Here is a 14,349-nt window from a genome sequence, read left to right on the forward strand (position 1 = left end):
ATTCGCTGGTATAATTCAGAATTCATTGTTCCATCAATGATGGCAAGCCGTCCTGGCCCAGATGCAGCAAAACAGGCCCAAACCTTTAAACCAAAAAGTTCTATTTTGGTCTCATCCATCCACAAAACATTTTTCCAATAGGCTTCTGGCTTGTCCACATGATCTTTAGCAAACTGCAGTCGAGTCGCAATGTTCATTTTGGAAAGCAGTGGCTTTCTCCTTGCAACCCTACCATGCACACCTTTGTTGATCAGTGTTTTCCTGATGGTGGACTCATGAACATTAACATTAGCCAATGTGAGAGAGGCCTTCAGTTGCTTAGAAGTTACCCTGGGTTCCTTTGTGACCTCGAAGACTATTACACGCCTTGCTCTTGGAGTGATCTTTGTTGGTCGACCACTCCTGGGGAGGGTAACAATGGCCTTGAATTTCCTCCATTTGTACACAATCTGTCTGACTGTGGATTGGTGGAGTCCAAACTCTTTAGAGATGGTTTTGTAATCTTTTCCAGCCTGATGAGCATCAACAATGCTTTTTCTGAGGTCCTCAGAAATCCTCTTTGTTCATGCCATGATACAGTTCCACAAACATGTGTTGTGAAGATCAGACTTTGATAGATCCCTGTTCTTTAAATAAAACAGGGTGCCCACTCACACCTGATTGTCATCCCATTGATTGAAAACAACTGACTGTAATTTCACCTTCAAATTAACTGCTAATCCTAGAGGTTCACATACTTTTGCCACTCACAGATATGTAATATTGGATCATTTTCCTCAATAAATAAATGACCAAGTATAATATTTTTGTCTCATTTGTTTAACTGTGTTCTCTTGATCTACTTTTAGGACTTGTGTGAAAATCTGATCATATTTAAGTCATATTTATGCAGAAATCTAGAAAATTCTAAAGGGTTCAGAAACTTTCAAGCACCACTGTATAGTTATAACCATTTTTGATTCTTTGCATTTTTCAAATCAAATCCTTCTATTTGATCTTGTCTGGTATATTTTATAAAACTAACTATTTTGTATTTGGTATAGTGTGCATTGCTAGCGTGGCTTCTAATAAATTAAAGTTACTCAGAGTAGCTCTCTTGCCTGGCATTTGTGGATGAAGTATTCTCATTTATCTCACCTTGATGCCTTCAATGCGGAAGCCCAATGTGGCTGTAGAGCTGATGGTCTCTCTCCATTGCATGTAGCGTGGTTTGGTAACTGCTTTCTGCTCATGTTCCTCTGGTGTGGGGGCATCTGCATCAACTTCAATCATCTTCTGGTACATATCGGCCCTCATAGTGGGCTTCTTCCTGGCTTTCGTTAACTCTTCTTCCAGATATGTCCTATGTAACACAAATTTTCCTATTTCTCAGCAAATACAGATTTAACATCATATATATAAAATCACAGAGACATTTACTGAAAGATACACCACTTGTATTTTTCATACGAACTACCTCCGGGACATTGAGAACTACAATCATGACATATTAATCAAATATACCATGCACTGAAAGGCTCCGGTTGAAATAATGGATTCTCTTTGGTGACTGGCAAAGTACTATTTTCTGAGGGGCACAAAGAATCCATAATTTCAACCAGAGCCTCTCAGTGCATGGTATTTATATACCTCATTAAAAAATTCCAAAAATCCTCCAAATCCTCATCATCCATGAGATTGAATCTCGGCATAAGCTCACTGGAGACAGCCATGTTTGCTGTTTTCGTTGGCACGACCTTCAACCTGTGCATGTGCAATGTACCATGCTATCGCCTGCCTTGCTAGGCATGATCATGATACGTAAATATACACACACAGAAATGCTCGCGGAGCCACAGATGTGACTCGAATCAGCTGTCTAGCTTGAAATTGTGATGTAAGTTCATGGTATATCCAGGATATACCATGACTAACTCACACCATACCCATTTTTTTAATTTTTGATGTCACGAGATACATTGCTTAATCAATGGTGGAAATATTTGATGTCACATGAACCAATCCCTGCATGGGAATTTTTTGATGAAGGATATAATTTTCAATATGTCATGCGTGAGGAAATCAATGAGCTGTTTTGATAAATTTGGGTACTTTTTGTTTGTGAATGTCTATATAATAAAAAGAACATCTCATGTTGGCCTGAAGATATGAAATGTATCTTCTCGAGTTGAAAAACTCGCATTTTTCATACGAAATACATCGCGGCTCTGAGTGGCATATTTAAATAATATTGGCTGGCCTTGAGTGGTATATCATGTACAGTGGGGCAAAAAAGTATTTAGTCAGTCACCAATTGTGCAAGTTCTCCCACTTAAAAAGATGAGAGAGGCCTGTAATTTTCATCATAGGTATACCTCAACTATGAGAGACAAAATGAGAAAAAAAAATCCAGAAAATCACATTGTCTGATTTTTAAAGAATTTATTTGCAAATTATGGTGGAAAATAAGTATTTGGTCAATAACAAAAGTTCATCTCAATACTTTGTTATATACCCTTTGTTGGCAATGACAGAGGTCAAACGTTTTCTGTAAGTCTTCACAAGGTTTTCACACACTGTTGCTGGTATTTTGGCCCATTCCTCCATGCAGATCTCCTCTAGAGCAGTGATGTTTTGGGGCTGTCGCTGGGCAACATGGACTTTCAACTCCCTCCAAAGATTTTCTATGGGGTTGAGATCTGGAGACTGGCTAGGCCACTCCAGGACCTTGAAATGCTTCTTACGAAGCCACTCCTTCGTTGCCCGGGCGGTGTGTTTGGGATCATTGTCATGCTGAAAGACCCAGCCACGTTTCATCTTCAATGCCCTTGCTGATGGAAGGAGGTTTTCACTCAAAATCTCACAATACATGGCCCCATTCATTCTTTCCTTTACACGGATCAGTTGTCCTGGTCCCTTTGCAGAAAAACAGCCCCAAAGCATGATGTTTCCACCCCCATGCTTCACAGTAGGCATGGTGTTCTTTGGATGCAACTCAGCATTCTTTCTCCTCCAAACACGACAAGTTGAGTTTTTACCAAAAAGTTCTATTTTGGTTTCATCTGACCATATGACACTCTCCCAATCCTCTTCTGGATCATCCGAATGCTCTCTAGCAAACTTCAGACGGGCCTGGACATGTACTGGCTTAAGCAGGGGGACACGTCTGGCACTGCAGAATTTGAGTCCCTGGCGGCGTAGTGTGTTACTGATGGTAGCCTTTGTTACTTTGGTCCCAGCTCTCTGCAGGTCATTCACTAGGTTCCACCCGTGTGGTTCTGGGATTTTTGCTCACCGTTCTCGTGATTATTTTGACCCCACGGGGTGAGATCTTGCGTGGAACCCCAGATCGAGGGAGATTATCAGTGGTCTTGTATGTCTTCCATTTTCTAATAATTGCTCCCACAGTTGATTTCTTCACACCAAGCTGCTTACCTATTGCAGATTCAGTCTTCCCAGCCTGGTGCAGGTCTACAATTTTGTTTCTGGTGTCCTTTGACAGCTCTTTGGTCTTGGCCATAGTGGAGTTTGGAGTGTGACTGTTTGAAGTTGTGGACAGGTGTCTTTTATACTGATTACGAGTTCAAACAGGTGCCATTAATACAGGTGACGAGTGGAGGACAGAGGAGCCTCTTAAAGAAGAAGTTACAGGTCTGTGAGAGCCAGAAATCTTGCTTGTTTGTAGGTGACCAAATACTTATTTTACCGAGGAATTTACCAATTAATTCATTAAAAATCCTACAATGTGATTTCCTGGATTCTTTCCCCCCATTCTGTCTCATAGTTGAAGTGTACCTATGATGAAAATTACAGGCCTCTCTCATCTTTTTAAGTGGGAGAACTTGCACAACTGGTGGCTGACTAAATACTTTTTTGCCCCACTGTATATTCCATTCAGCTAGTATGATCTTGAATGAGTCGAAGACGAGTAGCTGAATGGAATATATCTGATATACCACGAAAAAAGCCAGCCAATATTATTATTATACATACACACTCTCTGTTATTGAAGTAGTAAGGGCAGATGATAGAATTATGAAAATCATCCTTCCATGTGGGAAGAAGATCCTCCACTTTTTCTCGGTGTATGCCCCTCAACAGGGCAGACCTGATGAGGAGGAAGAGGAATTTAGAGAAAAACTTCTTGGAAGGATAACAGAGATCCCGGCAAATTATTTAGTTATTGTCGCCGGAGATCTCAATTGTCATGTTGGAAGAGAGAGGGGTGGCTACGAGGAAGTTATAGGCAATTTTGGATGTGGCGAATGAAACCAAGAAGGGGACGATATGTTGGAATTCTGCCAACAACTAAACCTTCAAATAGTAAATACATGGTTCAAGAAGAAAGAGGAGCACCTAATAACATACAAAAGTGGCAAAAACTGTACTCAAATAGATTTTATTTTACTGAGGAGAGATAGTGAAATAAGAGAAAAGGACTGCAAAGTAATACCTGGGGAAGAATGTGTAACACAACATAGAATTCTTTGTCCAGATGTTGTGTTAAAAGATATGAGAAGGCCAAAGGCAGAGAGAAGAGAGAGGAAAATAAAAAGCTGGAAATTAAAGAATCCAGAAGTGAAACAAGAGCACCAGAGAAAACTAGAGGAACTATTTAATAACCAAGAAGAAAGAAGGCGGGAAACTTTTAGTGACGCCTGCATAGAAGCGGCCAGACAAGTTTGCAGGGAGACATTAGGAAGGAGACAGAAAGAAAGAGAAACATGATGGTGGTGTGAAGAGGTTCAAGAGGCAATAGTAGAAAAGAAACGAGCTTTTAGAATATGGAAGAGACAAAGTACAGAAGATAGTAAGAGACTGTATAAGGAGAAAAAGCGAATTGTTAAATGAGCAATTAGAAGAGCAAAGATCAAGGCATGGCAAGAATGGTCAGAGGACATAGAATCTGCAGAAGGAAGGATGAAGATGTTCAAAATAGCAAAAGAGATGAAAAGGGACTGTAAGGACGTCAATGGAGCTATATATCTGAAGGACGAGAATGGTAATGTAGTTAACAAGAAAGAAATAATGGGAGTATGGAGGAGGTTCTATGAAGGACTTCTGAATGAAGAAAATCAATATGAGATTGAGGAAGCAGATAGGGACCAATTCATGAGATAATGCCAGCAGAGGTATCTAAAGCCCTCAGGAGCATGAAAAATGGAAGAGCAGCAGGACCAACAGGACTCACTTGCGACCTTATAAAGGCTGCAGGAGTGATGGGAGTACAGGAGCTCACAAAGCTCTTCCAAAAGCTTTTACAAGTCGAGGAAGCACCAGAGGAATGGTGCAGCAGCTTTACCATACCGATTTATAAGGGTAAAGGGGATGCTCTTAGCTGTAATAACTACAGAGGAGTTCGCCTTCTAGAACATCCGATGAAGGTTTGGGAGAAGGTTCTCGAAAACAGATTGAGGAAAGTTTCAAAGATCAGTGATTGCCAATTTGGGTTCCAGGCTGGGAGATCAACAACCGATGCAATATTTATCATTAGACAGTTAAAGGAAAAGTATCAAGAAAGAAAAAGAAAACTTTATCACATCTTCGTAGACTTTGAAAAGGCCTTTGACCAGGTGCCTAGGGATGCAATTGTCTGGGCTTTAAGAAGGCAACTTGTACTTGAACATATGATACAGGCAATAATGGCACTCTATACAAACTCTAGGGTCAAAACTCAAGTCTAAGGCTGGAATCTCTGAGGAGTTTGATATCAGAGTGGGAGTCCACCAAGGCTCACCTCTCTCCCCACTTCTCTTCATAGTCGTCATGGAGGAAGTAACAAAGGAAAGACACAGTGATGAATTCTGGGAACTCTTGTATGCTGATGATGTGGTGTTAACAGCAGAGACAGAAGAAGAAGTAATAAGAATGTTTAATGGATGGAGAAGAAAGATGGAAAGGCAAGGTATGAAGGTAAACTTAGAAAAGATAAAGATGATGATATCGGGAAAGGAGGAGGTTGAGATCAGGGATCAAGGTAGATATCCATGCAGTGTTTGTGGAATGGGAGTAGGCGCCAACTCTATACTACAGTGAAACCTCGATATTAAGACCACCATTGGGACCAGGTCGAAGTGGTCTTAATATTGAGGAGGTCTTAATATTGAGTTGGCAAGATATACTGACAGTTGCTGAGTGGTTGCATAGCAACGTGCATGCATGATGTTCTTAATACTGTTGTATTACATGTAATAAATTTATGAACTAGTTTATTGTATTTCATTGATAAATGATTAAATCAACAAGCTAAATTTAAACAAAAGTATAGCATGTGTGTGGTTTGTGTGTCTAGCAAGTACAAATGTACACGTAGTACAACATGTAAAAACAATATAACTTTAAGTTTTCATTTAAACTTGTAATAGAATTAATCATAATTAAAACCATACCATTTTTAAATGTAAACCATACAGCAAACTTACACAAGTCATTGAAACAAGAAATTGAAATATTGTTCTGAATACTCTTTGATAATTAGGCCACACCAATTTAATTAGTTGGTTCTCGGAATCGCCGCTTGAAAAAAATGCAAAATGAAAAAAAAAATAGAAATCAAACTCCCGCCAACAGAAAAGGTCACGTGACACCGAAAACCAATCAAATTGCCCTTTTCACTTTAGATAAAGACTTGTGGAAGAAACATGCCTGTGGAGGGGAATCCTACAAAGCCTGTGTTTGTGATTGTTAGGATATTCAGCGAACAGAAGCGTAAAATCTTTGACAGGTGTGTTGAAATTCTGTTTACTGGTTTGCCTGTATTGTTTGGTCTATTTCCACCGCTAATTTTACCATCAGAGCATTTTTTAAATTTTATTTTTATTTCGCCCGCTCGCTTCATATTTTTCCTGAAAAAATCCGAGAACCAACTAATTAAATTGGTGTGGCCTTATGACACTTTTAACAACTTGAACTTTTTCTATTTAAATCGATCTACTAAAGCTCACTTCACACCTCGTTGCATAGATTACCTGCGTTTTGCCAATTCCAAACTTTTCTGCTAGCTGACGCTGACTTTTACAGCCCAGATTCCAAAAAAGTTGGGACAAAGTACAAATTGTAAATAAAAACGGAATGCAATAATTTACAAATCTCAAAAACTGATATTGTATTCACAATAGAACATAGACAACATATCAAATGTCGAAAGTGAGACATTTTGAAATTTCATGCCAAATATTGGCTCATTTGAAATTTCATGACAGCAACACATCTCAAAAAAGTTGGGACAGGGGCAATAAGAGGCTGGAAAAGTTAAAGGTACAAAAAAGGAACAGCTGGAAGACCAAATTGCAACTCATTAGGTCAATTGGCAATAGGTCATTAACATGACTGGGTACAAAAAGAGCATCTTGGAGTGGCAGCGGCTCTCAGAAGTAAAGATGGGAAGAGGATCACCAATCCCCCTAATTCTGCGCCGACAAATAGTGGAGCAATATCAGAAAGGAGTTCGACAGTGTAAAATTGCAAAGAGTTTGAACATATCATCATCTACAGTGCATAGTATCATCAAAAGATTCAGAGAATCTGGAAGAATCTCTGTGCGTAAGGGTCAAGGCCGGAAAACCATACTGGGTGCCCATGATCTTCAGGCCCTTAGATGGCACTGCATCACATACAGGCATGCTTCTGTATTGGAAATCACAAAATGGGCTCAGGAATATTTCCAGAGAACATTATCTGTGAACACAATTCACCGTGCCATCCGCCATTGCCAGCTAAAACTCTATAGTTCAAAGAAGAAGCCGTATCTAAACACGAGCCAGAAGCGCAGACGTCTTCTCTGGGCCAAGGCTCATTTAAAATGGACTGTGGCAAAGTGGAAAACTGTTCTGTGGTCAGACGAATCAAAATTTGAAGTTCTTTATGGAAATCAGGGATGCCGTGTCATTCGGACTAAAGAGGAGAAGGACGACCCAAGTTGTTATCAGCGCTCAGTTCAGAAGCCTGCATCTCTGATGGTATGGGGTTGCATTAGTGCATGTGGCATGGGCAGCTTACACATCTTGAAAGACACCATCAATGCTGAAAGGTATATCCAGGTTCTAGAGCAACATATGCTCCCATCCAGACGACGTCTCTTTCAGGGAAGACCTTGCATTTTCCAACATGACAATGCCAAACCACATACTGCATCAATTACAGCATCATGGCTGCGTAGAAGAAGGGTCCGGGTACTGAACTGGCCAGGCTGCAGTCCAGATCTTTCACCCATAGAAAACATTTGGCGCATCATAAAACAGAAGATACGACAAAAAAGACCTAAGACAGTTGAGCAACTAGAATCCTACATTAGACAAGAATGGGTTAACATTCCTATCCCTAAACTTGAGCAACTTGTCTCCTCAGTCCCCAGACGTTTACAGACTGTTGTAAAGAGAAAAGGGGATGTCTCACAGTGGTAAACATGGCCTTGTCCCAACTTTTTTGAGATGTGTTGTTGTCATGAAATTTAAAATCACCTAAGTTTTCTCTTTGAATGATACATTTTCTCAGTTTAAACATTTGATATGTCATCTATGTTCTATTCTGAATAAAATATGGAATTTTGAAACTTCCACATCATTGCATTCCATTTTTATTTACAATTTGTACTTTGTCCCAACTTTTTTGGAATCGGGGTTGTACCTGCACTTTCGTTAATCAGATCTATTTTTTCTTTCAAAGACAACTCATTACGTTTTCTACTCATTGTTGTACAAGTCGATCTTAATTTTGCGGCATGACGTAAAAGATTTTGCGGCATGACGTAAACCGGATGTCGTGAAAGCGCTTGTGCTCCGTGTTTTGACACGACGGGGGGCGCCTGTATTTTCGAGGTTTAATTACATTGATTTTCGACGGGTGGGACCGAAATGAATGGTTGTAATACGCAATATTGAGGTGGTCGCATTATTGAAGGCTGCAACCAATTAAATATATAAGCAAGCAATCGGGACCATGAAAAACTGTTCGTAATTTTGAGGTGGTCGTAATTTTGAAGTGGTCGTAACATGAGGTTTCACTGTATGTACAGAATGCAGGAAGTGGTGCCACATGAGATGTTCTGGACTAAGGAGAGTAAATCAAGCAGGCGAAAACTTTGTCTGCTCTGCCTGTACAAAAAGAAAAGAAAGAAGAGAACAAGGTGCTGAGATAAGGAGACATGACAGAATAAGAGTTGATGATGGTACTATCGAAGAAGTTGAAAGCTTCTGTTACCTAGATGACATTACTGACTGCGGTCAAGGTGCAGAGAGAGCAGTTCGAACCAGAATATCAGCTGCTTGGTCAAAATGGAGACAGATATCTAGTCTTTTGACGAATCAAGGAATTCCCCTAAAATGTAGAGTACAAACGTACTGTGCATGCATTAGGCCCGTACTTATACATGGAGCAGAAACATGGCCAATGACTAGGAACCTTGAAAACATGGTGAAGAGATGTGATTGCCGGTGCTCCGATATATGGCAAATATACATTGGGAAGAGGGAATATCAAGTGAGGAAGTGATAGAGAGATGCCAAGTGGAAAGCATACGGAATTTAATGAGAAGACAACATTTGAGATGGTTTGGGCAAATCAAAAGAAAAGAAGAGAGTAGTGTGGTACGGAGAGCAGCAGAAGCTGTAACTGACGGAAGACGCCCCCGAGAAAGGCCCCTGAAAACATGGAAGAAGTGTATAGAAGAAGATCTGAGGGAACTTAATCTCGAAGAAAAGATGGTTTATAACAGACTGAGATGGAGAACGCTCATACTGTAGCTCGTCCAACCCCATGAAATATAGGAACAAAAGGACGTTAAACGAAAAAGAAGAAGTAGAAGAAGAAGAAGAAGAAGAAGAAGACTCTCTTTTCCAGTTTTTCAATGTCCACTGACATGTTTTTCTCTTGTAAACAGATGGGAACCAACAGGGCCTTCTAGGCATTCAGTGAAGGCCCAAACATATCAGCATTTCAAGTGCTATCTTTAATTTCTTTCATTCTTTAATTTTTTTCATAATTTCATTATAATTATTCTCTTCTAATTCTAATTCGGCCTCATTTTCTATCAAATTTGCTTCAGAAATGAAAGCGTTACTGTCCTGAAAACATTAAAATCGAGTTATCCAGTGAGATTTTTTTTGTTTGTTGTCTCTAGGCTAAGAAGAATCTAGAGCTGGCTCACTCATGGGTTAGGACTTCATTGCCGGGACAGAAGGCCATGGCAGTGCATGTTTATGGAGGAAATGACAGATGAATTAACCAATCAGATTTTGATTTATAGTGGGAGGGACGAAAAATTTATCACCCTACACCTACTTGAAGGCCAATGCGAGCTTAACCGCAAATCACTGCCGTCAGCACAGCAGTGAAGTCACCTTCCAGCTGGTGTAGCGTTCATCAGTAGTGTTAGTGAATGCTAATAAAGCGGTCAAGCCAGTGCTATTGAGAGCATGTAGCACAGGCTAACGACCGAGAAACTAAGATTTCTGTCTCGAGACTCTTCTTCCACATACGCTCGCTGCAGTATTTTTCACTCATACTTAAGTATTCGTTTCCCTCTGTAATTTACTTAGTTACTTTTAAAATCAACATTGACAACTCCACACAACGGAGTGACCTGGCAGCCAAAATTCTCTCAAAAGCTTCCATTTTTAATGCAGCAAAACTAGTGGCTATGTTTGTTTACAAATTGTCACAGCTGCTCGCTAACGTATAAGTTTTACATCTCCGATGTGTCTTTTTTCCTGTTTTTCGATGTCCGTTGGTATGTTTTTCTCTTGTAAATATGCATGAAGAATATCTAATGAAGTTTTGGTAGCCTTTCAGGTATTCAACGCATCTTTCTCTTTCCTGGTGAACAAAGAAACGCTTCTGCGCATGCGCAGCAGAAAACTCTCTTTAGATATTCACATCAGCTCTGATGTGTGACGTCACATTGTCTTGACAACCATGCAATATTGTAAACCATATTCAATGCTCATTCTCCATTGGGTAGAGTGACATAATACATGTAGGATAAGCGATATGCTAACAATATTGCATGCTGTCAAACCAAATGAATGAAACCCGCTAGAACGGAATAGAACACGTTTTTATTCCATCGAAAATGTGTCCTGTATGTATAATAATTCCTGATATTTCACTCTGATGATGTCCCTCCCAGTGTTTTCCCGCTGACTAGACGTGCGTTGTCAAAATGGTGAACCGGTTCAAAATTAAAATTCTTCTGATTAACCTGCGTATTTTTTTTGTGGATGTGTCCATATAATATCAACATTATGCAGTGGTGCAGAGACATGAAATTTATCTTCTCGTGTTGAAAAATATATCACTCACTTCACTCACTCGTGAATATATTCACCACTCGAAGATAAACTTCATATCTTTGGGCGACCGTGTAATATCATTAACTATCCCATTCCGCTTTTGTACACCTTCAAAGTTTTTTTGACACTGAGTTTTAGTTACGCCAAAGGACAGCAGATCAACAATGGGCAGTGCAAATAAATAGTCTTTAGTGCATATCCTTAAGACCAACCTGACACCCATCTTGCAATCCATGACGCAGGGCGTCTCAAACTCAGCCAGCAGATCTTCCATCTGATTGTACTTCTCACCGTCCTTCTCCACATCCCCGTGGTAGGCTGGGACATACGGCTTTAGCATGTCGTTCATCAACCGGGTCAGACAGCGCTGCTCACATTCACAGTGTTTCTTCAGGATGCAACCATATGCACCCGCCTTGAAATTGCCTGAGAGATTCACAGAGAGGCACAACAATGTTCAGAATATACAAGAACTCCCCCAAAAATAAAACACAGCAATGGTACAGATGCCTTTCAAAGAGTATCCTAGCACAATGAGACTTTATTATACAAATTATGGGATAATGTACAGTGAGCCAGTCATTATTGCGAAATAAACCATGACAGGACCCCAGCATGAAAGGTAGACTGCCTTTCAGATTATTACCTCGCCCGCGACGGTCATAAGCAGGGTGAGGTATTGTAATCAGTGCAGTTTGTTTGTGTGTCTGCCTGTTAACAATCTAGTGTCTAGACGGGTGCACCAATTGACTTTACATTTTCAGGGTAGGTGGACAATGGTCTGTAGATTATCTGATTAAATTTTGGGGATAATCGGGTCAAGGTGAAGGTCACTGGAAGGGCCAGGCGAAATTTGTTTTGCCTAGCAACACTTGTTTGTTTGTGTGTCTGTCTGTTAACAATCTAGCGTCTAGACGGTCACACCAGTTGACTTCAAATTTTCAGGGTAGGTGGGCAATGGTCCGTAGATTACCTCATTAAATTTTGGGGATAATCGGGTCAAGGTCAAGGGAAAGGTCAACCTTTCGGTCAAAATAACATATTTTCCATTATAACTCAAAAACGGTTGCCAATAGACAGATGTTTACGATTATGAGCATATAGGAACTCCCATACGGCCTTTCATTTGGCACCATGATCTTTGACCTTGAGTGACCCTGAAAGGTCAAACTCAAGGTCATGGATATTCAGAGGGCTTTAACTTGAAAACGGTTGATGGTAGACAGATACACTACCGTTCAAAAGTTTGGGGTCACCCAGACAATTTTGTGTTTTCCATGAAAAGTCACACTTTTATTTACCACAATAAGTTGTAAAATGAATAGAAAATATAGTCAAGACATTTTTCTGGCCATTTTGAGCATTTAATCGACCCCACAAATGTGATGCTCCAGAAACTCAATCTGCTGAAAGGAAGGTCAGTTTTATAGCTTCTCTAAAGAGCTCAACTGTTTTCAGCTGTGCTAACATGATTGTACAAGGGTTTTCTAATCATCCATTAGCCTTCTGAGGCAATGAGCAAACACATTGTACCATTAGAACACTGGAGTGAGAGTTGCTGGAAATGGGCCTCTATACACCTATGGAGATATTGCACCAAAAACCACACATTTGCAGCTAGAATAGTTATTTACCACATTAGCAATGCATAGAATGGATTTCTGATTAGTTTAAAGTGATCTTCATTGAAAAGAACAGTGCTTTTCTTTCAAAAATAAGGACATTTCAAAGTGACCCCAAACTTTTGAACGGTAGTGTATTTACCATTATCAACTTATAGGAAGTGCCATATGGGCTTTCATTTGGCACCATGATCTTTGACCTTGAGTGACCCTGAAAGGTCAAACTGAAGGTCATGGGTTTTCAAAGGGCTATAACTTTAAAATGGTTCATGACAGCAAGATGTTTACCATTATCAACATATAAGAAGTCCCATATGGGCTTTTAGTTGCTGCCATGACCTTTGACCTTGAATGACTTTGAAATGTCAAACTCAAGGTCATGGACTTTCATAGGACTATAACCTGACAGCTGATGATTGAGAAATATTACCATTATCAACATATAGGTATAAAATAAGTGCTATCGGGTGAGGTTTGTTTTGCCTGGCAACACCTGTTCAAGTGTAGGTCATAAAAAGAATTTTCCTGACACCCAATTATTTCTGTTTAGTGGACCGAAAGCTAGTGAATTCGAATCAGACTTCCAATTTTATTAGGCTTTTTTAAAATAGAACAATTAATGAATTCTGGGCCACATGGCCCAAAATTCTCTGCTATTTTTTCCTGCTTCACCATGATACAATACAAGATACTACGTCATGCATCACGTGGTGGGCTTTCTTCATTCAAGCAAGGCATTGTGGGATACAAATTTGAAACAGGAGAGAAAAACAGAGCATGTGAGTGTGCAAATGAAACGTGAAAGACTGACCAGTAACAGAAAGTGAGAAGAAAAGATGTTATGTTGTGAAGGAAAGGAAACGCAGGATCAAACTAATAAATATCGGCGCTCAGCGAGCACCTCGGTGTGTTCAGCTGTTGGTTTAGCGACAGAATGATGGAACTGTCAGTGCACGGTCAAGGTAAACCTGTAGATGGCAGTAATGCAACACTGTGGATGCCGGCTGCTGTAAAACCCAAAAGAAGAAGAAGAAGGTAAACCTGCGCATGCGCACACGGACTTTCTCTGTCTGCTTGACGAGTGATTTCATGCACATTATTTGCTCAGGAATCTCCTCAAATTAAATAACTTCCCAGTCACAGAATGGCCTGATATTTTTGAGATATTAGAGAAATAAACATAAACATATATCACAGTGACCAATTTTCAGAGGGAACTAAACTTCACCAATTTTATTAAATTGAAAGGCCGTCTGGCTTGAAGCAGAAGGATCTTAAATTACCCTGATAGGGGTTTATTTCACGATAACGACTGGCTTGCTATACATTATCCAGTTTAATACATGCCTGCTTAGTAAAGAAATCAATAATTTGACACAAAATGCTTATCTGAAAAATATTTTTTACTGCTTCCACTAATGAACATGGTCCATAGCACCAGTCTGTTATAAAGAAATAGC

The 14,349-nt window shown here is 39.9% G+C and overlaps 1 protein-coding gene across 5 annotated transcripts in view; it reads right to left on the bottom strand.

The window, feature by feature from the left end:
* Positions 1-14,349, bottom strand: part of itpkb (inositol-trisphosphate 3-kinase B) — a 54,454-nt gene that overhangs the window by 17,885 nt on the left and 22,220 nt on the right. For all 5 annotated transcript variants that reach the window (XM_060914191.1, XM_060914190.1, XM_060914188.1 and 2 more), the window contains 2 exons: positions 11,480-11,693; positions 1,138-1,342 (listed from right to left, as the gene is read on the bottom strand). In XM_060914191.1, the coding sequence (XP_060770174.1) occupies positions 1,138-1,342; positions 11,480-11,693 (419 nt within the window). The remainder of the gene's footprint in view (positions 1-1,137; positions 1,343-11,479; positions 11,694-14,349) is intronic.

This window comes from Neoarius graeffei, chromosome 2 (genome assembly GCF_027579695.1).
Source record: "Neoarius graeffei isolate fNeoGra1 chromosome 2, fNeoGra1.pri, whole genome shotgun sequence".
NCBI lineage: Eukaryota > Metazoa > Chordata > Actinopteri > Siluriformes > Ariidae > Neoarius > Neoarius graeffei.